This window comes from Anguilla rostrata, chromosome 1 (assembly GCF_018555375.3).
Source record: "Anguilla rostrata isolate EN2019 chromosome 1, ASM1855537v3, whole genome shotgun sequence".
Lineage (NCBI taxonomy): Eukaryota > Metazoa > Chordata > Actinopteri > Anguilliformes > Anguillidae > Anguilla > Anguilla rostrata.
Window position 1 is genome coordinate 65,386,755 of NC_057933.1, and position 27,926 is coordinate 65,414,680.

A 27,926-nucleotide genomic window follows, 5' to 3' on the forward strand; every position below is an offset into this window, starting at 1 on the left:
ACGCTGGACAGCAGGACTCTTTAGCAAAATTAAGTTTCACTTCAGTGACTTCATGAAGCTACCGGCTTTGTATGAATCCTGATTTAGATTTAAAACATTATTATTTCCTTAGAATTGCTTTACTGCGAGTGTGGAGTAATATGCAGGGCACAATATGACAAGCTCTGTGTTTTTGCGATGTCAGTTCAGAAAAAGGGTTTTCTTGTTTTCCGTCGTGTGTAAGTTTGAGCGACTACGAGACATCTTTGTCTTACGTAGCTGCCACAACATATATTTAAATTAATCTCACAAATATAAAATTATCCACAGTGGTTATTTTCTCTTAGATATCATCAGCCATGTGTATTTATTTGATAATTTGTTTGCCTGTTCATATATTTGGACCTTTAAAATGAACAGAAAAAATCTATATTCTATATTTCACCACTGCAGTTATTACAAAATTTTGAAGTAAAACTTTAAAGAAGAGTGTAATGTTGTAAGAGCAGGACCTAGCAATAAATGCATTATTTATTACATTTGGATACGTATTAATACAGGGAAGTGATTTCATTCTAAAACTATGAAAGGAGAGATAGCAACTACATTAATCCACAGGAACTATTTCTAGTTTTTTTTTTTTTTTTTTTTGCATGACCTATTTCTGGAATCTAAGGTAGTTATAAATGTGTGTTGGTCTAAATTTACCTCAGAAGCATTTATCATTCTTGGGCTGAATTTACGGCCTACAGTTACCAGACGATGATCACACCCATATTTTTTTTAAAAACAGTGTGAGCACAAGGTATGATTCTTTCACCTGAGATCAGGTTATTACTGAAAAGAAACTGCGGGCTGTCTTTGACAAAACTGTCTCCGTAGCCTGCTCAGAGATGTTATCTTAAACAGTCCAGTCTACGGCAGCTGTTTAATCACATTTCCACAGCTGAATAATTTAAAGTGAAAATGATCATATTTGTTAAACACTGATGAGTGCCACAAACAGTGAAATGAATAATGGATGTGCGCAGAACGAAATGCTCGAACGTACAGTGACTCGGTGCGGAACGTCTCAGAAGTTGCGCGGGGAGATAATTGGCAAGGGCACGCGTGTTCAGCGAGCCTCAGACGCCCCTCTCCCCGTCAGGTCTTGGGGCCTGGCGACAGATGGCCCACCACCTGACTGGCTGCAGTCTAATGTTAAGATTCATTGTGCCTGAGAGGATACTGGAGATCAAACGACATTGTAGAAGGTGAAGTGGCACATCGCGCGCCAGCAACACCGTGTGACATACGGCTAAGGAGCCGAATCGCTACGTCGAGAACGCTGTCGATTTTAACAGCGCCCCCCATTCTGTGGACAAAACGACGGAGTGGAATTGCTGGCAGACAGCGAGCGCCACGTAATGCATCATTCATTCCCTCCACCAGGATTAGATGTACGTTAACCCTCCATCCTCCATCAATTAGCCCTCCAGATCTGACAGATTAATAATCGTGATCACTATTATCATCATAATTCACAATTCATCATGATATTAATTTAAGATATGTGAAATTACAGCGTGTGACATATTGGCAGTAAAGGTAGTGGGCATTTTAGCATTAGTGCCATTCATTCAGAACCAGTATTAATTGACCTACAGTCTATACAGCAGGAAACATTGAGCTTGTTGGCATAATGCTTTTTGTCCATTTCTGTCAGGGAGTCTGCTTAGCTACCATAATGCTTTGTTAGCATGAAACACACCACCATTTGGACAAATCGGTAATACTTCCTGTCAGAATAAATTGATAAGTAGGATAATTGAAGGAGTTCAAAATAAATTTACAATTCGTATGTGTGGACCTTTTTGTTTTTAACAGATCACATGTTGTTACCCCTGGACCCTGGAAGTCAATGGACCCAAAGCTGAAGAGCAACTCTATCAATTTTCACAGCTTTCTTAACATGAATCATCTGCTCTATATTACTGTCTCACACGCAAGCAACAGCTCTGCTCCCGTCCGTTTCATATGCAAAAGACAATAATGAACTGAGTAAAACATAATGCCTTTCCACCAATGCCTCAGCACAGATGTGCATTCTTTAAAAAGTATTCATTATTATTATTATTATTATTATTATATTGATACATCCATTGCAGATTAATCAAAATTATGCTAGCCTTCAGCAATGTCATGCCTAAAATAGAAGAGAGCTTGCTGTTGTAGCTCTGTGAAAATCATTGATTTCTACAAAGCAACATAAACTGTTATGTTCCTGCATGCTTCAGTTTAAAATCTCACACTGCTTTGCCTAGTCAGAACAATGGAAATTACCATAAATGTACCTACACCGTTGCAACAGCTGTAAAATGAAGTCCATTTTCAAAGCCGTTTTCAATTCCAGCAACTTCCTCTGGCATACTTAGTAATCTCTGTTGTTCCTGTGAATTATACCTGAATGATTTATGTTCACTGGCCCTTGGCTCTTACAGACACCAGCAGGAAAGACAGAAGTGCACTTACGGCCATTTTGTGGGCAAACACGCCGTATTAAAAGCCAACCCGTTTTGAAAATTCAAACAGTTTTGCTACATGCGGCACCCAAGTTTCATTTCACTCGACAAATACCTCAGTGTCATAGTCAATCAGGCCAGAGGGGTGAACAACACAAACCATTTAACCCTGGGCAAACATTGCACGCTATAAACCAAAAACAGAGTTTAAGAGCCTCCGCAAACAAAAGTGTGGATGACTGGGCGCAAATTATGACTGACCCTTGTGAGCACCAGCTACTCTCATAATGGGTTTGCAATGTCTCCAGAAGTGATGGCCATCTGCTAGAGGGAGAGAGTAAGAGAAAAAGAGCAATCATAGCTAGACACATATTACAGGAAAGAGAATGGTTGTCCATAAATATTAGCATTTGTTAAATTCAGGATACAGCGACTATACATTACAACTGTCAGTTGAGATATTATTTTAAATGAAATCTAAATTAACAGGATTACCTCAGTTATTTCCTGTCTAATCACTATGGGATTTAAGAGTTTCAGACAACAAGACTGTTTGGAATTGGCGAGATTTTTGTTTCTTATGAAATTGAACTGGCGAGAAGCGCCTTTTGAAACTCACAGACCACCGGTGTTGGCCATTTCCCTGATGGAACAAGATAATACCACATATTTAAAATATTTAAAGCATGGACATCTTTGCATAAGCTTTCAATGCTCAAGTTTGAATAAACCACAAGGATTTGTGTCCTGATGACTGAACTTTGCTTTCGGAAGCTAGTATTTGTGTGGGACTGCATAGATCTGAGGAGTTTTTCAGCTGCTCTACTACACATTTCTTGTTGTGAAGGGCAATTCAGGTTTCACAGCTACTTAATTCCAGCAAAAATAATAATTATGGCATGCTTTATTTTCCCAGTACTTCAAGCTAAGTACAGCAAAACATATGCCATAAATAGGGATCCCTACACAGCCCTTACAGAGATATGCAACAGGAGAGATCGATTTTCTGTATGACATTTAAGACATTTTTTAAAGGTGGTCAAAGAAAAATATTTCAAATGCAATAAACATTTTGTATTTCAACACTATTTTATTACACAAAGATTTAAACTGCTGTCCACCCCACCCCCCAAATTGCTACCTTTTTACATTTATTACACAGTGACTGTAATCATAGTTTCAATTCCTCAAAGTAAAAAAAAAGAAAATTAAAAAAAAAAAACTTTCTTTAGAATTTAGCTGCCATTTGTCTTTATCTGCCTAAAAGAACACACAAGCAGCATTCACATAAGGTGTGGTCACCTGAATATACACGTTTTCTTTTTAAAAATTAAACAAAACATTCAATGACAGTGAAGTGAAGATTTGTTGCAACTTATGTGCTCTCATTATAAAATACCATCTAATTCTGGTGCTTTTTCCTGTAAAAAGATCATGTCGACATTGTATTTTCAATTCACAATGCAAAATGTACATCTTGCAACTATGAATAGTAAGACATTTGAAATACGATTTTATAGGCTGTGGTTATGGTAATATGCAAAAGCTCTGAAGTCCTATGTGGCAAATACATACACATAGAATAGTTAAGAAAAACTGTGTTATTGAGGTGGGAATTATAAAATGGACCAAATGCATCCATCACCTAATTTAGGACATATTTTCAGCATACCCCTTCTGAATATAAAGTTACCAGACACGAAACTACTGCAGAAAGCATTGCACAGCGTGACGTGCGTTCAAATAATTACATGGAAAAAAGTTGATTTTTTTCCCCCATTTTATTTCTTCAATTCATCTTCAAACTCTTCAACAATATAGGGGAGTATGTGGGGAACTCCTGAATAAAGAGTATATAACCCCTTACAAATGGGTTTGTATGTAAAAGTGAAAATGACAATACTAACTAGAAAAGGGCCTGCACAATGCTGGAGCCAGAGCATAACAGAAGACAATTACTTCCAAGCCTCATGCAGTGGAATGGATTTTGTCAGTCGCTAGCTGGTTGAAGGAAAATTAAAAGGACAAAAGGGAGGAAAACAAACTTCACATTTATATTGAAGGTTCTCTGTAATTTCACATGACAGTGCCAGCACTACTAGTTCTTGTGTATATACTCATATTTACACTAGTCTTATCCCCCTTTCTGGCAACAGACATGGGGTAGTGATGTTGACTTCATTTCCTTATGCAATCACCCTCTTTCCTGCCGTGTTGGGCATGTAATGGTGTGGACAAGGCTGATCCTCTGAGCGTCTCTCTCTCGAGGGAGAAATCAGTTCAGCAAAACCATCAAATGTAGTCAAGTACTGGTGCGTATTGTCCAACTCTGACTAAGGTTAGACTAATCGCAAGAACTTCTGAACGGCGTCATCACAAGATGGGTCCCTCGTGACGAAAGAGACACGCTGTAAAATTAAGCTGTGTATGAGCTTGGACCTGCCTGAAATGACCACAGTAGGCATTGATTCCCTGAAGGCATTGCCAATACACAGCGCACGCAGCCTTCCCATGCGATCGAGCAACATAAATTCAATTTCAGCGAATCACACCGTTCATGAAGGTACTGTACTTCCTGCATGCCAGTACATAAGAGTCAATACATATTCTGGGCAAATTTAAGAAATTATAAAATTTACATCACAAATTTTGAAATAACTTTAAAAAAAAAAAAACATGTTGCTGATTTAAACCTTGCATAAGCTTCAAATTAAGATGCATTTTTAAACTGGCAGCAAAGCAAATGTCTTTTAAATGTGAACTAAATATTCAATTTTATAATATATTGTTTTAAGTCTATAATTATATCACTTCACCATAAAAGTATTTTAAAAGCATTTCATAACAATACATTGTATTATTTATTTAAATCAGTTACAAAATAGCTGGCGAGAAAACTTAAAACACAAAGATTTGAGGAAAATAGACCTAAAACAACTGAAAACCATTTTGGTAACATTTTTTAAAAAATGCTCAGAATGATCAGCTTTCTCAAAGATTTTGCAAATCTTTCCTAGATATCCTTAACCCAAGACATCTCTTCTTTTGCAAGAAGGCAGCGTAGCTTAATAAATCTCCCTTTTATGAACATAAACAAATGAAATGAATGTTCGGCTTGGCCTGGGTAGGTTACACTGTCAGTCTTTGTCGATAAAGTGCACTCTCCATCCTGGATAATGGCCGCGTTGTGATACATAGGGGGTCAGAAGAAGCCTTAAAGTCTAAGTCTCCGATCACACGGTACTAGAATATCCCACTGATCGGGCATTAATAGACGTAGCCTTCGCTGTACGGATGGGGGTTGCAGTAGCCTCCTTCCTGTATGTACGGCATGTTCTCGTCGAAGTGCGACAGTGGGACTGTGTCCTCCTCGTTGATTTGCCGCTCGATGTCAGTCTTCAGCACGGGGCGCTGATTGTCAGGAAACGCCATGGAGAAGAGGGCCTCGGGATCACACACAAACTTGTACACATATCTCTCCCCCGCCACCTTGAGGATCGGAATATATATTCAAGTTCAGTATGCATAATGAGACCAAATGAGTAGCCTACTTCTTTTAAAAACAGGAAAATTCTTTCAAGAGTGCTTCGATTTTTTTACTGTATTTATGGTCCATCTCACCTTTTGCATGATTCCTTTTTCATAGTAATAACGCAACGATCGGCTGAGTTTATCGTAGTTCATAGCTGGACGATTTTTCTGAATTCCCCAACGACGAGCAACCTTAAAGATATGCGCACACAAAAAATACCAAATAAGTATATTGAACAAATATATTTGCTTTCATGTTCTCAGTCGGTGTTGTCACTTCTGCTCACACAAAGATGAATATTTATAGCACAGTTAGCCTGATAATTTCAGGTCACCTAGCTGAAATACATGAGACAAGCTGAAATTGTGGTGATGAAAGCATTAAGTATTAAAATAAAGAAATAAATCCTTTCACAATTCAAATTAACACTCCTTTAACCTCCCTTCATCAACGCAAATAATGTATTTCAATCAAACAATTCAATGCCTATATAAAAACAGAGTGAGGCAACATATGCTCATGCCATGCATTGCTGACCTGACCACTTTCAATGCCCACCTATACACATTCTGAAGCTACTGCCACATCTTCCCAGCTTTTGATTAACCACCAACTGTTCTATAGAGGATTACAGCATCACCTCAGTTATTCTAACCATGTGTGCAAGAGGAGGTATTTCTAGTACAGTACTCTTACGAACAAATGCCCTGGGCAAATAAACAGTTGTGCCTCCTTCACAAGATAATCAGTACATAATACTAAACAGACAAGAAGAGCTTGATTTACTTCATCAGTGCAACAATTGAGACTAATACATATTTCAGAATAATAACCATTAAAAACCATGCATGTCGGTAATAACCATTAAAAAAACATACAACTACATGCTTGTCATTGAAAAGGTGCTAACAATGAGTCATCATGTACACAGCTCAGGGCCCAGCAGATGCCACAGCACCTGTCTCTGAGACCACCCACCAGTCTCCCATTTTATATCTCACTTCCCTTGGTCTCCGTAGACTTTGTACTGACAGTTTTGTGCCTTATTACTTGGTTCACCGCTTATTCAAATTTTACACCTGCCAAAGCCAAAGGGAGAATTTATGGCTGCTGACTGCAGGAGCCGAGCTTGTTTGGTCACCTGATGCCATGAATGGCCCCCCTGTTTGCTGCAGCTGGCCAATGGCTGGAGGCCAAGTCTACCCCCACCTATACAGGCTCAGCACAGAGGACATTGAGCTGCTCTGTGCATGAAGTCATGACAGAGAATAGGGCCAGACTCTTCAAGGGGTCAAAAAATCTACACACATTTTTCATTTTCAGGCTCTAAACATATCAAAACATTAAATCGACCGGTTGTCCATATGACTGATTTCAAGGCTTCGGCCAAGTTTTGATCAGCAATGTGCTTTGTCCTTTTAAACAAGCAAATTATAAAGCCTTTTTTTGATAATGTACATAGAAAAAAATATTACTTGGCAGTCAGCAAAATTAAATTAGAAAAGGATCAAAGTGCTAGTTTTCTAGCCTACATCAAAGCAGGCCCACATTGCAAGCTGGGTTGGATCCAGGTTTTACTTTGTGCTGGAGTGATTTGTTGAGGTTTCTTTCAATTAACTTGATTAAAACCACCAGACTGTTTGATCAGATTGTTAGAACAACTTCCAACAAAGGAACCATTTTTATAGACGTGCTATTTTATTTCTAGTGTGCGACTGATCAGGTACAGATTAAAGTTTTATTTGGATGAAAAATAAACAGAATGAGATTCACCTCCTCTGGCTCAATGAGTTTGAACTCCATGCCACGCCCGGTCCAGGCGATGAAGTGGGAGTTGGAGGGGTCATCCAGGAGAGCCACCAGGAACTGCCAAAGTTGAAGGGAGCCGCGGCGCTGGTAAGTTGGGGCCTCACGGTACAGACCAGACTCCTGTTTAATCTCACCTTGGGAAGGGGGGGGGGGGGGGGGGGGACAGCATTGATAAAAAGGTACACGTGCTTTTAACTGAGTCAAATTTAAGGACACATTTTGATTAACTCAAGGCTATGGTTTTAAAAAAAAAAACATATTTTTCTATTAATTTCTGTGAACACCAAATTTATAATGTGTACAATGCAGGAAGAAAAAAAATGCTTGAATTTAGAGTAAGGAACAAACAGTCACCAAAATACAGTTAAATGCAAAAATATTGGCAGTGGCACAATTTTTCACTCTGTACTCCAGCACATTGAATTTTAAATAAAAGAATGAATATGAGGTTAAAGAGCAAACTGTCAACTTTAATTTGAAGGTATTTACACTAAAACAAACAGCGAAAGCATCCAAGGAGTTTTTCAGGGCCAACAAGAGGATTGCTTTTGACTGGCCAAGCCAATCATCCGTCCTGAATACAACTGAACATGTGTTTCACTTGCTGAAGGCAAGACCGAAGGCAAAACAAACAGGAACTGAAGATGACTGTAGTACAGGCCTGGCAGAGCATCGCCAGGGAAGACACCCACCATTTAGTGGTGTCTACCAGTTTCACGCAGTCATCGAATGCAAAGAATTTGCAACCAAGTATTAAATACTGTGACTTCTTTTCAGACTACGTTAATTTCTATAATTACTTTTGTTCCCCTAAAATGGGCAGACTATGTCTAAGCATGGCAGTAATGCCCACACGGATCACCCAATACGGATGTCAATAAATCAAAGCTGACCGTCGTCTGCACTTTAACCTCCTATTAATTGTTTTATTTCAATCCAATGTGCTGCAGTACAGAGCCAACACAACCATAAATGTGAAAATGCGGCATTTAACTGTAGCTGAACCACCAAAGCTATTTTTACTTTTATAAATATAGAAGAGGTCTCACCTTCAAGCTTTTCAGGGACCACACAAGTGTCATCATAAAAATGCCTAGCGACTTTATCAAACATGCAGCCTACAAAACACAGAAAACAGAGGTGAAATTAACATGATGCCTCTTCTCATACAGAATAGAAACGTAATAGTACAGTATTCATAAGTTGTTATTAGACCCTAGAAAATGGGTTTGAGTCGGATATTATTAACATTTAAATAAAATATTAATATTTAATCCTTACCTTCAGTTCTGTTGGCATGTGCCAGAAAGCCCTCTTGTCTCATGTAGACAGAATGACAGCTAGGCACTTCTGCTGGAAACACAAAATAAAGAGTTCTAAAAACCACAAGAAGACAATGGCAATGCCTATTCTCAGTGGAGGAGAGTAAATACTCAAACACTAGTTAAGATTTATGAATGATAAAAGCATAGGTGCAAAGCTATTTATCTGAAAAATAAAACTACTATTATTTTGAGCGTGTAGATCAGGGGAAAATGAATTTTTCCAGAGACAATATAATGAGAATTAGAAACTGAAACCTATAAGGGGAGTTTTACAATATAATGCAAATTAGAAAGTGAAACTTACAGTATAAGGAGAGTTTCACATCAAATGTGTAAGAGAAGGTTTTACAGAAGTTGATTAAGGCTGATTCAATATATTCATGCTTGATAAGAGATGTTAACAATTAATCTATGATCGATTATTAAGCAATAACTCACGACAGGCAGTGGTATATTGTGATTATATCACAGCTAAGGGGTGTTGTTTGGCCAAAATGAAATATAGACCTACTATGGCCTGGAATGAGTTATTGCTATTTTATAATATGGTTACGAAATATAATAATATAGATATTGTACACACAATCCAATTAAAATGGTGTTAATTAACTATTTCATTACACAAATAATTTAAAAGAAAGTAGTTCCTGGCTGCTGGCACAAAGGCGGCGGCTATGTAACGTTAGTGAACTCTTTTGTTCTGCCAAACAAGCTAGCTAGCGTTAATGAGCTAACAAGAGTTTATGCCTTGTTTATGATTGATGTTAAATAGCCACAGAGTGATGACTGAAATAGAACTGTAAAGAAGCATTAGACATCCAAACCGTGGTATACGGTTATAATACTATCGCTATTATTAATAAGATTGCGAGATTTACCCTACCTGTTTTATAATCATCATTATACATTCATGTTGGTCAAGCTTAAAGTACGACTGTATTTTGGGTTTTCTCCTTAGGAGAAAATATGTGGTTTCTTTAGCGAAAAAAAGGTCTACTTTCTAAAATTCTGAGATAGTCTTGGACATCTACATCTTGGTACTGGTGCAGATACAGTCAATATTGTGTCACAAGTGCGTAGGCAGAGCCAGCAAGGGGGAAAAAATCCTGTATCTGTCACTGTAAGAACACATCGTAGATCGAGCTAGCTATCATTGCTATTTTATTATAACGTCTGCAAATTACATTACATACCAAGGTATTTTGGTAATATAAACCAAATAAAACTCGAGTGCTGTCCTTATGTGATTACAGAGTGAACAAATGATCCAACTCAGTGGTCAATCATTCCCGGACATCTTCTATCTTATTGAATCCACTGGTAAGGAGCCTTGTCAACTACATTATGATCCTAACTAATATGAACTAACATTAGCTGGTCAACCATAATCAAATGGGTTCATTTTGAACATTTACTTTTATTTGAGAATATTTTCATACATTTTGTTTTCACCCATGTAGAAATTACACCACTTTGTATATCTATTTTGCATTCACTGTGAAGGTCTTCCTTGGTTTACCAGGCTCTTTGTGATTTTCGAGCTCACCAGTGCGGTCTTTCTTCTTAGCAATTTTCCAAACAGTTAATTTAAGTAAGTCTAAGGTGTGGCCTACATCTCTGACTTTTTTTTATTTCTCAGCCTCGTAATAGCCTCCTTGACTTTCACTGGCACAACCCTGGTCTTCATGTTGACTGCCAATATCAGACTCCAAAGGCAATCAAAAGGCTAGAAGCAAAAATAGATACTGAAGCCTCTTGCACTAGGGAAGCAATACGCCTGACTAATCAGAACGTTATGATGCCCTGAAATGGGGACTATTCATAAAAAGTGCTGTAATTTCTACATGGAAAATAAAAAAATACCCTTAAATAAAAGGTGAGAATGTGCACTTTAACCACATACAAGTTGTTCGATTACACATATAAAATTGTGGAGTACACAGCCAAATCAGAAAACATTATCGAGCTCACTGTATATAGCTAATGTAAAAAGTTAATTGACACATCACCACACATGTTGATTTTGGATTGCTTCTAAGGATTAATATAAAACATTGGTCCAGTAGGCTTTTGTTAAATGAGCAATGGAAAGTTAATACTGCTTTATGTACCTTAGAAGAATTCACCTTAAAATCACCTATAATCTGCCAAATGTTTTTTGTTTTTACAGATGTTAAATCTGAACGCATTTCTCTCCAAACATTTAAATATTCCTCAGACTAAGACATAAAATGAAAATAAAAGGCTATTTATCCTCCCAAGGTTTCTGGGAAGCAACAGAGTTTTTCAGACAACCCTGTCCTTTCTGTTTACATTGCTCCATTTTTGTTTGATTTCTGTGGTGCTTCATCATTGAAGTCATAAGTCAGATTATAATCAAACTGTAGAAACATTTACAAAGTGCCTGCTCAATAAAATGACTACCCCAGTTAATTTGAGGCCATAAACATTGCTTTGAGATTCATCAAAGTAATGGGCTGGTGGAGGAAATTACTGCTAATTAAATTGCCAACTACCCTAGTCTCCTTCCCACAGGACACTGGCCCACAGACAAGCCTCCGTATGAGTCCTAATAAATCCCAATAGAAGGGTCAATCTGAGCTGTAAACCATGTTGAAAAGGCTACAGTCCACCAGGCCTGCCATTTTACACACACCTGCTATACATTCATGTCTGCATATGCTGTGGTCAGAGTTTGACTATACTACGTGTGTTAGCATTTAATCATGTCTAAACTTTAATGTAGTCTACAATTATAAACATGAAATTTGAGAGGAAAAGCATGATATCCCCACTAAGAATATTTTCCATCTGCCTAGGGAGCACCATTAGCTGACATGATGGAATATTGTTTCCGGGGTTACAATTTATGATTGCAGTACACAAATCAGATGTTTTTTATTTCTTCACCCCTCTGTGATTGTCTTCCTACTATACTCAATAGGCTTGAATGATTAAAAAATACAATAAATTAATTTTCAAAGATCCTTTGCCATTTCTGCATGATTTTAACAGATAATATTTGGCTTTACTAGATACTAGAGTGTCTGAATATCTAAGCTGATTATATATTTACAGAGTATAAATGTAGGGGGCCTTTGTGCTGGTGTTTGTGGATGACAGGCCATCTCAGAACACAGCAAGGGGAAGGAGCGGTTCTGAGGCAGGGGGAGGAGGAGCGCGGACTGTTTTTTATCAGAATAATCTGGACAGGAAGCAGCTGCGGGAAAGCTGTGTTCCTGTCCGACCGGGCTCTGCAGCGTCTGCGCTTTATGAATGAACACAGCAGGCAGCCACAGTTTCATTCACGTTGGCCAAAGGGGCCAGCGGCCCCAGGGCCCGGGGCCCAGGGGGGTGGCTGTGGGTGGGGGGGTGACATGGTGAACCCAGGCTCACTTTATATTCCAGGATCACAGGAAATTACACACGCCCGTCTGACCCCGAGCAGCCGCACAAACCAGATCAGGAGCCTAATAAAGATTTAATCCTATAAACATTTCCATTCCTCAAACGATCTTCTGCACAAAATGGAGGAAGCAACGTATGTGCCTCCACACTTGAGAGATTTTGGGAATTACATTTTCTTTAGACTTTCTCTCAGGCAATTTTCTGACATAAGACAGCCATCTTCATTCTGGTACTACTATGTTTTCCAGTCCTGGACAGATGGACTTTTCTTATAGCATATCCATATGGTGCAAGGTACAAGCAAACAAAGAGACCTTTCTCTTACCAGAGTCATAGGTGAAATCTCTTGGCTCCTGTTTGATCATCATGGATGGAGCGTACGCTTGAGGAATGGGGGCCCCCACCATGGCAGGGTGTTCGAACAGCGGGTCAGCAAACTCCTGCTTGAACCCTTGGGGAGGGAACGGGATGTTTGGCTCTGACATCTGTCTATGGTACATTGGGCGACCGTCCCGGGACATGGAGGAAGGTGTAGGGAAAGAGTGACAGGGCTCTGACAGCTGGCGTCGAAATCTGTGCAGAAGAAATGACCAGAAAACAAAAAAATATATTGTTCAGCTGGAAAAACTTGTTCAATAACTGCAACATCCATCCAGTGACGTGATCCATTATATCACGTGTAATATCCACAGTGGTAGCAGGTTACCTGTGGTCCATTGTGAAGGAGCTGTCTGGGATTGGCTGTGTGGGGGCTGGGTGAGGGTACGTCCTGTCTGGTTTTGGCGTGGGGGCTGAACTGGGGGAGGCATGGTGGAGCGGGGACACAGGGGTGCTGCCGGGAGTGGGCGGACTGGAGGGCTTCATGGTCGTATGGGGCTTCGGCTCGTAGGCACTGGAACACATGGGAGAGAGGAGCCACCGTCAGCACCAGCAGAATCGGCAAGATCACCACAGAACCCCCAGGTTTCAAAGTCATTCAAAGCGCGGGCTGAATAACTGGGTTAATAACTTTTAAGGATAGGGTTATTATATAGGTAAGGATATTCAAGGGTGATTTTCTGCAGTATCAGGGTGGACCCAGGATCTATGTTCAATAGCTCCAAATATCTAATTACACAGCAAATCCAGGGATAAAAAGCATAACCTACTGGCAGCAGCACAAACATTAAGTGTGAACAGTATCAAAGCTAGTAATCACATGGCGTAAAGTCTTAAAATTTTTTTATTAATTTGACACTCCTCACAGAAAGACGTTAATCCACATACAATGACGCCTTATATTTTTCAGCTTCACCTATAAGATGATAAAGTAATTCAGTAACAAAGAAGGCTTTTCCATGGTCTGCCAAGGCCTATTTAATCCTCTGTACTGGATGATTAAGTAGGTGGGACTGAATTATGTGGGCTCTGACATTTTCCCTATGCAACTTTAAACAAATTGTCATTATTATTATCAATGTGGCTGTTTCACTCAAGTGTCATTTGCCTTATAAAAACAGATCTGCTGCTTGCATAATTACAGAAGCATATGGGAAAGTAAATGCCATGCACACTTTGCAAATCAAATCAATGGAAGCCCGAATGTAGCTAGGCAACCATGCGTTTGCTGTGCGTTTGTTTTTGCACTTTTGAAAGAGCAATTCATCGCATTTAATGTGAGGTAATTTAGGTATAGTAAACCCCATTATTTTTTTCATTTCAGGTGCATGTTACTCGAGTTACATTCAGACTGTTCAGAGAAGCAGGCAGCTTTTGTCCATCACTTTCACAGGGAAAAGCCTGATATTTTACACAGTTTTAACTACAGCAATCAAGGTTAACAATATTCTTTCCTTTTGAATAGTACCGAAATGATCTATTTCAATCAACACATTAGATTAGAACTGAATAAAAAGAAGCTTGGGAAATGAAGAGAGAAAGACACACGATATGAGAAGCAGGGCTTCAATTAACCTCTTTAACCAATCGTATTCCCTAGATTACCAGTGAGTCAATCTTTGTGCGGTGTAGCGTCATTAACAAAGACCTGCCAAACAACATATTGCAGGTTCTAATGACAGCATTCAGAATTGAAATAAGAAAAGGGCATGTGACTTTTCAGTCGTCTTGCTTGTAAGGGCAAGCTGAGGCATGGGGCCCAAATTTAATTTTCTTCTAAAGGAAAGTGTCCTCAGCGAGATCATCATAAATGGTCAGAATTTAATTTAGTGTTTAGCTCTGCATGTCATGCATCATATTTCTGCTAAATAATCTACAAGATCCTGCATTTTCCAATACAGAAGTGCACAGGAAGCATCGCTTTATCGAGGCAAAAGGAAATGAAAGATTGTCCTTATCCTCGTCCTAAAACCAATGCTTGTCAGAAATCTTACATGGTGTGAAATTGGCAACCTGGTGGCGCAACTCGCCTTTAATAGAACAATTCAAGCGGAAGGAATGGGGGGGGGGGGGGTTATCCATGGCGTGCCACGCAGGGTGTGACACTTCCAGGGACCCGAGTACCACCCTGTGCCCTGCCCCCTCACCTGATGCTGTACAGGCACTTTTCCCCATAGCTGAGTTTGAAGGGCTGGCCCTGGCTGCAGGCAGAGCTCAGCTCTGAACAGGGGCTGTGCGGCTCCTTCTTGATCTTCAGCTGCAGTCCATGGAACGCCACTACACGGGCGCAAAGGGGCGGAGGGGAGAGAGGGGGAGAGGAAGGGGTGTTGAGGGTAGGTAGGGACAGAGGGAATAGGAAGATTAATACTCATTCATCACCGGCTTATAAAGTCACAACATAATGGCATTACGCAGAGACAGGCCACTCCCGACCCACATGGCTATAGAGCCACGCCCGCATCACCGGGCATTAAGCGACCACAGCACTCGATCATTCAGGGAGACTTACTTAAAATCTCATTAATAATGCCATTACAGAACGGGGGCCATTGCACTGCAACAGCCTCAAAGCTTCGGTAAACTCCCTTCATATCTCCTTTCAGTCATTTGCCAATATCGTCCCGACGGTTGCAGTCCCATTGATCTCAGTATTGTTCTTTACCTCTCCACAGTCCCGGTGCGTACTTAAATTGCTGCTAAGTACCAAATTATTCCTGATTAAATTCCCATCATCTGCAGTCATGATCAACGCTAATTGAATTACACAGACTGATCAAGGCTCTGGGCCCACTGTATGTGTGGGGGGATACAAGAACAAACATCTCACAAACGGATTGAAAGCCTAAAGCACTTCGAAATGTGCTTTTCTCAGACCTGGGCTGAATGTGTTGTCCCTGATCAGAGTGGTTTCTGAATAGTATTTGTAATTTTTCTTTTCCTTAAGAATATTTTCGGTTTGCTTTATTCCAGGCACAATCAACCCATGGTATCCTCTTCTGGCAAACAAGCACCGTGCCTAAAATAACTTAAATGGCCCTTTCATTCCCCTGTGCCTGTTCTACCATTGTCATGTGAGAACAGCCAATGGGATCACTGCACGTTTGAGTAGGGAAGGTAACCTTGTGTTACGAATATTCCTTGAAACTCGAAGGACAGTCTTTGGGAGAATAAATTGTGTAGTGTGTATGTGAAATATAAAATGTGCAAATGCATGAATTAGGACCTGTCACAGCCCTGAAGACATGGCTATGGGTTTGGATCTCCAGAACAAAAAACCTTTCCAAAGTCTTTCCACACAGTCTTGGAAACAATAAAAACCTATTAAATGCTAGCAAAAAAATTGTCTTTCAATACAATATGTCACATATTTTTACAACTTTATACAAAACAATATTTGCTTTTAGCAAAAGGCTATATAAATGGTCTCAAAAGAGTATTTCTACTCAATAATTTAAAAAGAAAGCATAATCAAAACTAACAAGCACCTATCAAGGTGTTTTCTGTGGAATGTTCCATTTCAGGTGCAGACGGGGGTGCCCTTCAAGGCAACGAGGAAGAGGAGTTCCGGATGTTTTTCCTCAGCCCCGTCCACATGCTGACAGATGCCTCGCATGGCGGCATGCGCTGTGAAATCAATCTAACAACACGAAACCCGACGCTCCTGTCTCAGGGGACGTGCACGTGGGTGCTTGTTTCAAAACAGAGGAATTGTGCAGAGCCCTCTGTGGGGCGTGACCTTTACAGGTCATCGATGAAAGGTCAAAGCGGCATTTCCTGAGGGGAGACCTTTGACTGGGTCGAACACCATCATGGAGACAGAACAGTCTCCTTATCAGGCTAATTAGGTGATTCCTAAAGAAGTACCTGAAGCAGACTTCTGGATAGTGTGTGACATGTTGAGCACTCCGATAAATCACATTTTTTTATTAATGTAAATGTAACGTAATTTAGAAAATTTTTTAATTTGCATTTTTAAATTAAGACCCACCCACCATTTTAGTGTTTCTCTCCATTCACTATAATAATAATAATAATAATAATAATAATAATACTACATTACAGTAAGGGTTCTATACTTCTCACTTTAAAAGCAAATATCTGAAATATCTAATACATCTAAAGTATGGCGTTGTATTTCTACTGTACGTACCACCCACTGTAAAATCTGCTAATCATCTGCTAAGCTTATTTTAGCTGTTGTCTGAACACCTTAACTGAATATGAAGTGAACAGATGCTGTATGGCACCTCCAGCAGTCCAGTCAGATGTCATGTTTCCATTTTGTCTTCAAAATATTAATAGAAAATGGAGAGAATTTTTATTCCTCGTTGGCAAATAGAACAACAGGCCATTATAAAACACAGGCACTTAAAAAAGACCTGGATATGCCAGTATAGATTTTATGCAGGGGCTGAAGGTACACAAATCGATGGCGAATCCATTGCTCTTCAATGGAAACAAACTGTTCTTCGCGGCTCAGATTTTCATCTGCATGACTGCATGCCGGTTTGCCCATCACGGCCAGATTGCAGCGATTACTCTTTGCATTGATTTTTTTTTTCTTAATGGACAACGTTTTAAAAAACATACGCATTTATGACAGTTTATTACCACTGCCGTGTTCCTCATTACATCTTACGCAAACACGCTTTCAGTATCAGTCCATATGGTTAAAAGGTGAAAGTATCACAGTAATACATTTGCCATGCATTATCTATTTTTTGCTTCGAAACATCCAATGAATACAGATATATTATATTGTGAAGAATGGTACCCTTGCGTCACAACCCAGACACACATTTTCCACATACAGCCACAGTCCTATGCTACTTCATTGAAAGGCACCATCTTAAACTTGAAAACAAATCATACACACATAAACACTGCAAGGATGCTCAATACACCTCCCCCCTCAACAGATGGGCTGTGATATACACAGTGGGGAAAACATCTGGGGAAACTGTGGAAAAAAAAATGTGACTAAGCATTTCCATTCAAAACAACATGCTTCAAAAGGAATCTGATTTCTGTTCAGATTTTTTTGCCGTTGTCTTCACATAAAACAAAACTGCTATTTTTTTCCCCTCCTGTAAGATTTTAAATGAAAACAAATGTCTGGCTGTATGAGAAAAATAGCTCTTGCTATTTTATTTTTAAAGAAAGAACAATTATGATTAAGTACCTTTATGTAAAATTTATGCTTAAATTAACTGAATCTTACGTACTGACCAAAGCAGTAACAAATATCTGTTCAGTACTGACCAACTGCATAGGAGCCATTTGAATTGAACAACCTCTCATGCATGACAGAAATTACACATCATTCATAGAAGCAGAAAAGACCCCGGAGGGGAACAGTTCTACACTGGGGATTTACAAATGGTGTATTTTGGCATTTACGTTCCACCTTTGGCAGGCTTTCTTCGACTTCATTCATAAAAATAATCCTGCTCTTTTTGGCAATGGCACAAAGAGGAAGTCCACATCACAGTATGGCCACAATGGGATTTTTAAGCGGTGACATCATTTTGTATCAAATTAAAGTTCAACAATGAGATTGCGCGCTTGTGGTCGCGGTTTGATGTTCCATATGGAAGTTCTACACGATGGTGGCGTGGAGTCTCACCTTTGCTTTTCCACCTCCTTTAGTAATGCTAATGAGGTCTCTACAGACACATTTCCTGGCCTCCGTTTAAAGGCAAATTACACAGGATATTCTGGAAAATATCTACAGAGGGTAGATCTCTCAGTGCATCTTTTACACAAAGGAACTCTCCACACATCCTTTGTGCGGGGCACACCGGAACAACTCACAGGATCAGAACAGGATCATATTTCATTTGCCGTTTAAAAAAAGGAAGTGTACTCCCCCCGCCACCCACCCCACCCCCCCACCAACATATGCTAGGGGTGCCAAATCTACAATTTCAGGAACATATCAGTGAAAGCTGTCATTTTGGCAGGTATGCAGATAAAATGTAGAAATTAAGGGAAACACCAGTCTCTAATGTGAAAACACTGAAAAATGTACAATAATGTGATCCAACAGCTCTCCCACCCTTCTCGTCAGGGTTTCCTAGGTTCAGCCACACAGGGGGACGGGAAACGCCCCCTCCAGCTCCCCAAACTTGGGCGAAGCCCATATGGGACTGCTGCAGGCTGGAAAGCCTGAACGGGAGCCCAACCACGGAGCCCTCGCCCTTGCACCATCTGTTTCTGCCTCCCCAACCTGCTCCATCATGCCAGGAGTACGTAGTCAGCAGTCTCTTACTACAATAGGGAGGGACGGTGGGGGCTGCAGGGAGTTAACCGCACGGTCGTGATGAACACACTATTTCAGAAAGGAGGGACAACCAGCGCTGACCGCTCGGGCGTTTCGTGAAAGCTTAACTGACGCCAAAACAAACGGATGTTTGTAGGAATACTGACAAGTTCCCTTTGGCCAAGCGGTCCCTCACACTCTTAAAGAAATGTAAAAACTGAAATTTCGGCTCAAAGGGAGGACCACGGACAAAGAGCCAGGTGGACACTGGCACAGAAGACTGCACAGATTCACTGAGCTGTGACCGTTCCTGCCTACGTAAGGATCTCCAGCACAGGCTGTGTTTGACTAACCTAAAAGACACGTAAACAGTGGGCTCCAGTGTGACACATACCCCACAGGCACATTCGCTTTCTGGCATCGTCGTGATCATGATCGTACCGGGCCAAGTTTTTTTTCCTGGAAATCCATTTCAGACACTATGTAATGCCTACAATACCGAATCACAAGCGTCCACTAGCAGAGAGATGCTTACTGAGTGAAAAAGCAAAGCATCAAAAACATTTTATTTGATTTGCGTATGAAGACCAGCAAATCATATTCACCCAAAAATGTTTCCGATTTACCCTGGTTTACTTTTCAGAAGGTTTTCTGTGGCTTCAAAAAAAAAAGACTCAGTGTGTTAAAACACACAGAAATATGTAGTATATAAGCACAAAACATTGCTCTTATAAGTCACAATGCATTCACCAACCAAACTACTGTCCCTTACCTAAATTCCACAATGTGAGAGGTGGAGCTACAAATACTGAGATACGTATTCCTGAAAGTTCCGTCTCTCTACAATAGCAGCTGAAACATTCCAATTTGATGCATCTAACGCAAATTAAGGGGCATGCACGCACGCAATATTGCTGCAATGCACATGCAGCATTATGATATAGCACAAGTCGCAAACAGGAAACCTCCCGTAGTTAGGAGGCAGAGAGGACAGAAGGAACACAGGAGCTGAATATCTGATGAGTCCATAGACTCTGTGGTGGAACGCTGTCCTTTTATGTCACAATGACATCTAATCATCGCTGAGCTAACAGCGGGGGAGGACTTGTTCAAAGCCCACTGGTTTAAATGAATTAAGAGCGAAACCAAATCAGAGTGCGGTGCCGCGTCTTCCTCATTTATTTCTGTTGATCTCAGCCTCTCCCCATCACAGCAACACTGTATCCCAGGAGGCCCCATGCAAGAGCACAGGTGAGACAACGGAAAGACAATGTGAAGAACAAACCCCGGGAGGCGTACTCACAGTTTTCAGTCTGAAAGTCTGGAACAAACTGCTCATCATTGTCGGGAACTTGAGCTAGAGAGAACACGGGGATGAGGGGGCATTGGGAGAAAGGACAAGCTGTTAGACGCCATAATGCATGTCACTCACTGGTGAAAATACACACCACCGTCAACACCAATGACCATTCACACTATTCATGTTACAAATTTTGCTCTCAGAACTTGAGCATAATCTGTTAAGACATTATTATTATTATTATTAGTTTACCTAGATATCCTCAACCAGAGGGCATTGTACTTGGCTTGGTACACCTATCCACACCAAACATCAAACACATCAAAGGCTGCTGTTGCACTTGTTTTTCCAAGATAATTCAAACAACATGTTTTAACCGTTTAGAATCAGGCTATCACACTTTAAAAACAATTTTTGAAAGTGTATGTTTTTCTCTTGCAAAGGTCACGTCCTTATGATCTGTCTTATTTTTAATTATGTTGCTTGGAAAGACTGAGCATGAAATTTAGAGAACACCTGTCACTTGTTACGGTATTTAACAGGCATTTGTTCCCCTGTCTCCCGTAACTTCATCATTCACATATTTCACATAGATACATATTACACACACACACACACACACACATATATATATATAAACATACATATTTACACTTTGAACCAGTTGTCATGTCCCTCAAGCCAAATTTGAGGAGTTGCTGAAAGCAGCAATCTGAGATTTAACTGTGCTAAGTCATTAACACGTTTATTTATAAGCACAAGACATGTGGAACCTCATTTTCATACTTTTTATTGGGAATGTTATAGAGAACTGTTGACATGTTGAGACATGTGGATATGCCTGTGAACTTCCCTTTATACAACACATAAAAGAACAAGAACTGTAAATGCAAACATGCCTGAACTAACCACAGGCATATTTAGTACTTGATCAGTCACACTGCAGTGAGAAAAATGAATGTATTCCTAGACCTATTTTCATAAACATATATCTTTAAACATTATTGTTATCTGATTGTCAGTCACTGAATATTTTAATATTGAATACTTTCATTTTAATGATTACCAGCACCCTCTAATTATCAGGTCATTTCTGTAATTACACTGAATTTTGTTATTTGAAACGGCTTAGACTGCCCAGAATGCAACAAGAGATATGACATAAAATTGATATCGACTTACTGCACACAAACACCTAATATCAGTGATATCAGATACCCCCCTCCCCAAACACATACACACACACTATAGAATATATGGTCTGAATTTGGATGATAAAAGACTATATGATATTATACTTAGAATGATCAAGTTAAAACTGATTTTACTCATTCTTTCTCCTATCATTAGTACAAAAACCGTCCATTTTATGAGGCAAACAAGTAGTTGTACGCAGAATAACAATAGACGTGATCCTTAAAGCATGGTAAGGTTCTAGCACAGTGAGCTCTACACCATCAACGCCACTACTAAAGAGCATAGCCTGCAGAGCGGGTACTGTCCAACTTACTTTTCTACGGCATCATTCCTATGCTATTTTAAGACAACATCACATAACAGAGACATAGCTCCATACACACGTGTAGAATAACCAATAGCTCCATACACACTTGTAGACTAACTAATATCTCCACACACACGTGTAGAATAACCAATAACCAGGTAATACCAAACTACCACAGTATGGAACTTTACTTTAAATGAAGACACAGATATTTCTTTAAAAAATTATTTTGGTTTATCAGAAACCCCTCCCGGTGTGGGAGTGAGGGGGCTGGTAAGTGGGGTTGGAGCACCGCATGTAACTACTATGGTAGCCTGTCCATAGCCCTGAGGAACAAACAAGTGTTTTGACTTCATTATGTATATTTTAACATGCTTAGCAGATGCTTAGCTCCTAAAATGTACTACTGAAACAAATGCATAACCTATTTAAAAGCGTTGTCCAAACACAACCGCATTACGTTCTTAAATGTGATACTAAAAAGCACAGAAATGCGACCACAGCAGTACTCTTCTAGCTTTAATCATAAGCCTGTCATCTCAGCTAAGAGGCATGCTTTTAAAGTGAGTGAAACAGAAACACACAGAGAGAGAGAGAGAGAGAGAGAGAGAGACCCGCAGACAGACTGTGTAGCAGGATGTGAGTCACTCCACTCTCCTTGAATGGGACAGCTGATCCGCGGAACAATTCCTGAGGACAGCAGGAGAACTGGAGCTCTGCCGCCATTCACAAAAAAAGAAAGGAGCGATGGCCAAACAGAGGCCTGTCTAAAGTTGCACATCCTTTGTGAAAGATATGAAAAAAAAGCTGGAACCGTGCGCTCTGCGCTCACCCTCTCCGTACCCTCCAAATCTGACCAAATCAGCTTTATTTATTCAAACACTTTTTGAATATCAAAAGAGGGGTTTATATGAACCAACAAAAACATTCACAAATCTGCCAATATCTGCCTTAAAATGTCATCGCATTTCAAGGCTGCTATTATACTCTTTTGCTACTTTAAGTCTAAAATTCAGATATTCTGTAAAAGAATGTAAAAAAATTCAAATTCATGAAATCTAAAATGCTCACACCACCTATGCGCAACATATGAGTATAATTTAACGTATGGGATTCTCATTAAATATCTTTAAAAGGCCATGAAAACCAACACATTGCCACTAAATCCCAACAAAACTACCTCTTCAAAAAAGGCAAAAAAAATACATTTTTGTATGTAAAATAAGTACATAGTCTCCTCATTTCTAGAACATCTTCCTATAAAGTTTTAGTGACCCATCAACTTCTTTACCCATGATGTCGGAAATTTAGTCTGTCTAATATAATCCCTTCTCTTATTTCCAATTACCTGAACTAATAAATCTTTGAAATAGGTAGGTGTTCATTTTTATCTTAATGGACAGGAAGTAATTTATTAAGTTCGGAGTCTTGAAACACACTTCTCATTGATAGAGGACAGGTAGAATTGTAATCCTTACAGTAATATCTACTCCAGTGGACATAGTCATTTTTTTCTGACTGAAACACTAAAATATTAAAATTATGTCTTATTCTTTTAGAAGCCCTGCGGTATATACTTTATAATCTTACCAGCTCAATGTACTGGTGAAGAATTTCTACATCTATTTTAAAACATAAATTTCATTTCAAAATCTTAATTTATATTGCTAGCATTTTTAAATGTATTAAAGAATGGATGAAGCTGGTCTCAGGTCATAAAATATTGAGTTTCTTTATCACCTATGTAACAGTAGCAAAAGATTTTTCATCCACTTGAGAAAACTCAGAATACTAAGACATGCTTCCACCAAAAACACCAACGTTGACAAAACATGATATAAACATCATTCCTAATTAAAAGAAACATTACACTTTTAGTTACCATATCTTAAATGGGAACTCAGTTCGTTGAAGACTGTAACTGATCAAGAAATAACAGCTGTGTGCTTTATCATTTTCAGTTCCAAATGTGATATGAGCAAAACAAAACTGAAGATCACATGCTTCTTAGTTGAATTTCATGACACATATTTCAAAAACAAGTGGTACTGTCTCTATCAGTAAAATTACTTCCACCCAGCTGGGGTAATCTATTATGAAGGGCACTCGGAGCACATTTTTTAGTATATTCATGAACAGCCAGTGTCTTGCAACATCATCTTTATGTGCCGTTAACCCACCAGGAAAAACAGGTACAAGTAAAACTGCATACAGCATGTTAGGAGCATGTCTGTAGACTCACAAGGGATCATGTTTATATTACTAAACAAATAAATTAACTAATATGTTAAACAAATTTTGGTGAATATGTGGTCCTGAAATGTAAAGCAAGGTTTCAGTTTGAATTTCACAAAGTGCTTTGCATTCATTTTCATACCCATTACGGCTTTTGCTTATTTAGGTTGTTTGCTTAGTATACAAATTTGACGCCATTTTTAAGAACAATCACTAGCAGACCGCAAAGTTTAAAAAATAAAAAATATGCTGCGCTGTTACAGAGCAGCAAACACAGACAGCCTTATCTAAATAAAGAAATCTAATTCAAGATATAAAACATGGGCATACAGCAGGATATTCCATTTTCTAAAGAACAGGTCTTAAAATAACTGCATATGAACTATTATGTCATGATTCAATATAAATAACCCAGTAAATTACGCAATTCAATACCACAGGAAGCTTTCATAGGACATTCTAATCATACTTTTAGCAATAACAATACAAGATGACATTTATACTAATTCAGATACATATTTAAATAAACAATTACTATACTTATACAGACACAAAGTCAGTCTCTCTCCCTTTTGCTCTGGACTAAAAGCAACACATTGACAAGATAGTACAAGCTTATAGCTTGACAATGATACATGTTCTTAACTTCCCCATCTCCATCTTGAATCAAAGAGTTTCAGTGGAGACGTACTATTTGTCATTTCGAAAGAGTGGAAAAAACTCCTCTAGGTTATCAGGTTATTTTGCAAACCCTAAGGTATTTGTGCATGGAAAACTTATTGACCTGGAAAAAAGTCCACCAAGGGAACACTCTTTCTACCCGAGTCCCTACATGCTGACTAAATTCTCAGCCCAATGTAAAGTTAAAAAGCTAAATTTAAATTCATGATACATTATTTACACAACTGAACATTGCTTCACCAGTATTTTCATCTACAAGAAAATATTAATGGCATACCTAAATGGACAGAAAACAACATAAGAGAATGTAAAAAATATATGCACGATACCAGCATGCACAGAGTGCTACACCTATATTTTCTGAAAAATAAAAAATAAAAGACTACTTAAAAAGAAATAACATTGTACAATGGCATTTATATAAAACAGCTAGTATATTTTGAAGCATCAGTCCAATAACCTCGTTATGGTTGCAGGGCAAATATAACAACTAATTCATATAGCCACCAAGAATATCAAGGTTAAAATATGGTCCTTATGGATTAATCTTCTTAAAAGCATTATTTTCAACAGGCATTTCAAACAAGCTGAAAATGTAGTCAAAGATATACTGATAACTGAAACTGACAAAGGCTCCATGCTGACACAAACTGGCTGAAGACATACAAAGAGAAGATAATACTCATCACCAACCTAAGCTTCTGTGCTGTAAATAGGATGGGAAAAAGACACTTGCACTTAAATCCTGAAGCATCACGTCTGAATTAGACCACAAGGACGAGTTCTTGCCATTAGAAAAATACAAAATAATAATAATAACTATAGTAATATTTTAAAAAATTAAAAATGCCAAGTCACAGGTAGACTCTTTTGCGCACCTCTGAATACATAAATCCACTTTTTAAAGAAAAAAAAAGAAGCACGAGAGCAGGGAGCACAGCCGCTGAGGGTGAGCTCTGGAGAAAGGCGAGGAGGAGAGAGGACGGCAGAGAGCTGGAGGAGGCTCGCTGCGCTAGCTCGTGCCAAAAGCAGAGGAGACAGTGAGCAGGGAGAGATTTCTCCTGGTAATTTGTGATGACACTCTGGGTAAAGCCTCCTCAGCCTCCCTTAAGATCGGAGCTCATCACAGCCTCTAATGTATGCATGACACAAGAGGTGCCTCTTCCATTGCTGCATTAATTGGACTACACGTTGGGAAGGTAACTTCAGACACATTTTTTCTCATTTACGTACATCTTTCTCTCTCCACCCTCCTCACAAAGCAACCTGAGCCTTTACAAATGCTCCACAATCACTTACCTTCAGCCAGCCAGGCCTCCTGCAGTTGACTGAGATCCTGGAACAGTTCTACAATGAAGACAGGATTGGGAGGGAGGGAGGGAGGGAGAAACACATGAAAGCTTTTGTTGTGAAATAGCTCTTCCGTTGCATGAGTTCTGTAGCTCTAACACTTCAATTGAAAAAGAAGTCTGAACGTACCAACCGTGCCCACTGATATATCATCACACAATTCAAATTGGATTTGCAACCACGGAGATCCTGTTTTGAGACCAGTGTGTTCTAATTGAGATTTCTAAGCAACTTGCTCATAAGGGTGCAGGTGGCCACAAATTGCATTTTGCTAAATGTTAAGAAGCCGTGAAATGAACTTCGCTTTCTTTCCCCTTCCAACTCACCTTCAGTATCCACAGCCAGGTCAGAGTTAATGAATTTTCTCTTTCTGTCACTTCCAGGTCTCTCATTACATTTCTGCCCTTGTGGGTTCTAAAAAGAAAAAAAAGAACACAAATCAATTGCTGTCAATAGAATGATTTTCTGACATGGACCACATTTACTGACAGAAATCAAGGGACAGGAAAAAAAAAACAGTTCAATCACAAGTCTAACCTTGGCTCAGGTGCTTTATCTTAAAATCTGCCAGGAACATTCAGAACCACTTTTAATTGGCTGAGATTGGGTTATTTATTTGTTTGTAGACACCACATAAACAGAAAATACACGAAAAAGTACACAATAATAATGAGAATAATGATAATAATGTTTTTTTTTTTTAAGTTTCATTAAGTATAGGTGGCCATATTATCACAATGTGTAGAAGTTGTTAACTTTTCTCACTCACATTTGAAATCATGTAAGGCACTTGTTGGTCGTAAAATCCCTCCATTCTGCGAGTCTAATGCTCTAGTATATTTGATGAGCAATTAGCAAGAGCACTCCGTTGAGTCTGTCGTCCAATCACCCTTAAAAACAAAATGGCTTTAGCGATAAATAAGAAAGAAAACCATGAATGAATCGTTTGAAAGTGCCGGGGTAATCAGACTGGAGCAATTCCATTCATAAAAAATACAACTCGAGACAACCGTACAAACATTGCATTGAGGGTTCTACATAAAATAGAAAGCAAGGTGAAATAGTTATCTGATCGCAACAGGCGTTTTGCCTATAGATATGACACACTGATATAATTAACAACACAATTACTGACTCTTTTACAGGTAGAAACTGCATACTAAATGCTACAGTAGCAATGATGGCGATCAACATGTTCTGCTCTCACGTAAGCTAGCTTGCTATCGGGACTCTAGCTCATCAGAAATTTATATTTCATGGTCACAGCCTCACGCATTGTGTAATATAAACTCGAGAATCTAAAGGGGGCACTCACCTAAGTAACATGCACCGCATTCACCTTAGATTTCCCGCAGAATTATAGTAAGTTAAAGGACAGTGAATTTGAGCTGTGCAATTCACCCCGGAGCTCACAGCTCAGCGCTCGCGCTCAGTTCAATGGTTTTGCCTCTGCTACTCCTCCGGGGGCCTCCAATCCAAACTGACTGCGCTCCGCTTCCTATTGGCTGCCAGTCTCTTTGACTGGATCAGATTTCTGACTGTCAATCACCCAAATTTATTTCTTTATTTATACATTTTTTTTTGGGGGGGGGGGGGGGTTAAACATCGAAGTCACTAAATGGCTTTTGAAATGAACGGTGTTACCTATTAGTAGCCTCTAAT

At 39.3% G+C, this 27,926-nt stretch overlaps 1 protein-coding gene across 3 annotated transcripts; it reads right to left on the reverse strand.

Annotated features, from left to right (window-relative positions):
* Window positions 1-4,242: 4,242 nt before the first annotated feature.
* Window positions 4,243-27,783, reverse strand: etv1 (ETS variant transcription factor 1). 3 transcript variants are annotated; one of them, XM_064349773.1, is made up of 13 exons: window positions 27,580-27,783; window positions 27,034-27,154; window positions 26,591-26,678; window positions 26,214-26,261; window positions 20,498-20,551; window positions 15,080-15,209; window positions 13,261-13,446; window positions 12,880-13,127; window positions 9,103-9,171; window positions 8,871-8,939; window positions 7,786-7,955; window positions 6,102-6,203; window positions 4,243-5,969 (listed from the first exon to the last, which is right to left on the reverse strand). In XM_064349773.1, exons 2-13 carry the CDS (start codon window positions 27,076-27,078, stop codon window positions 5,748-5,750), a joined length of 1,431 nt encoding a protein of 476 aa, XP_064205843.1. In that variant the 5' UTR covers window positions 27,079-27,154; window positions 27,580-27,783; the 3' UTR covers window positions 4,243-5,747. The 3 variants fall into 3 exon arrangements, with proteins under 3 accessions (XP_064205843.1, XP_064205832.1, XP_064205852.1); XM_064349762.1 differs by having other exon boundaries at window positions 9,103-9,174; window positions 27,580-27,782; XM_064349782.1 differs by lacking the exons at window positions 26,214-26,261; window positions 26,591-26,678; window positions 27,034-27,154; window positions 27,580-27,783 and adding an exon at window positions 25,608-25,950 and having other exon boundaries at window positions 9,103-9,174.
* Window positions 27,784-27,926: the final 143 nt, after the last annotated feature.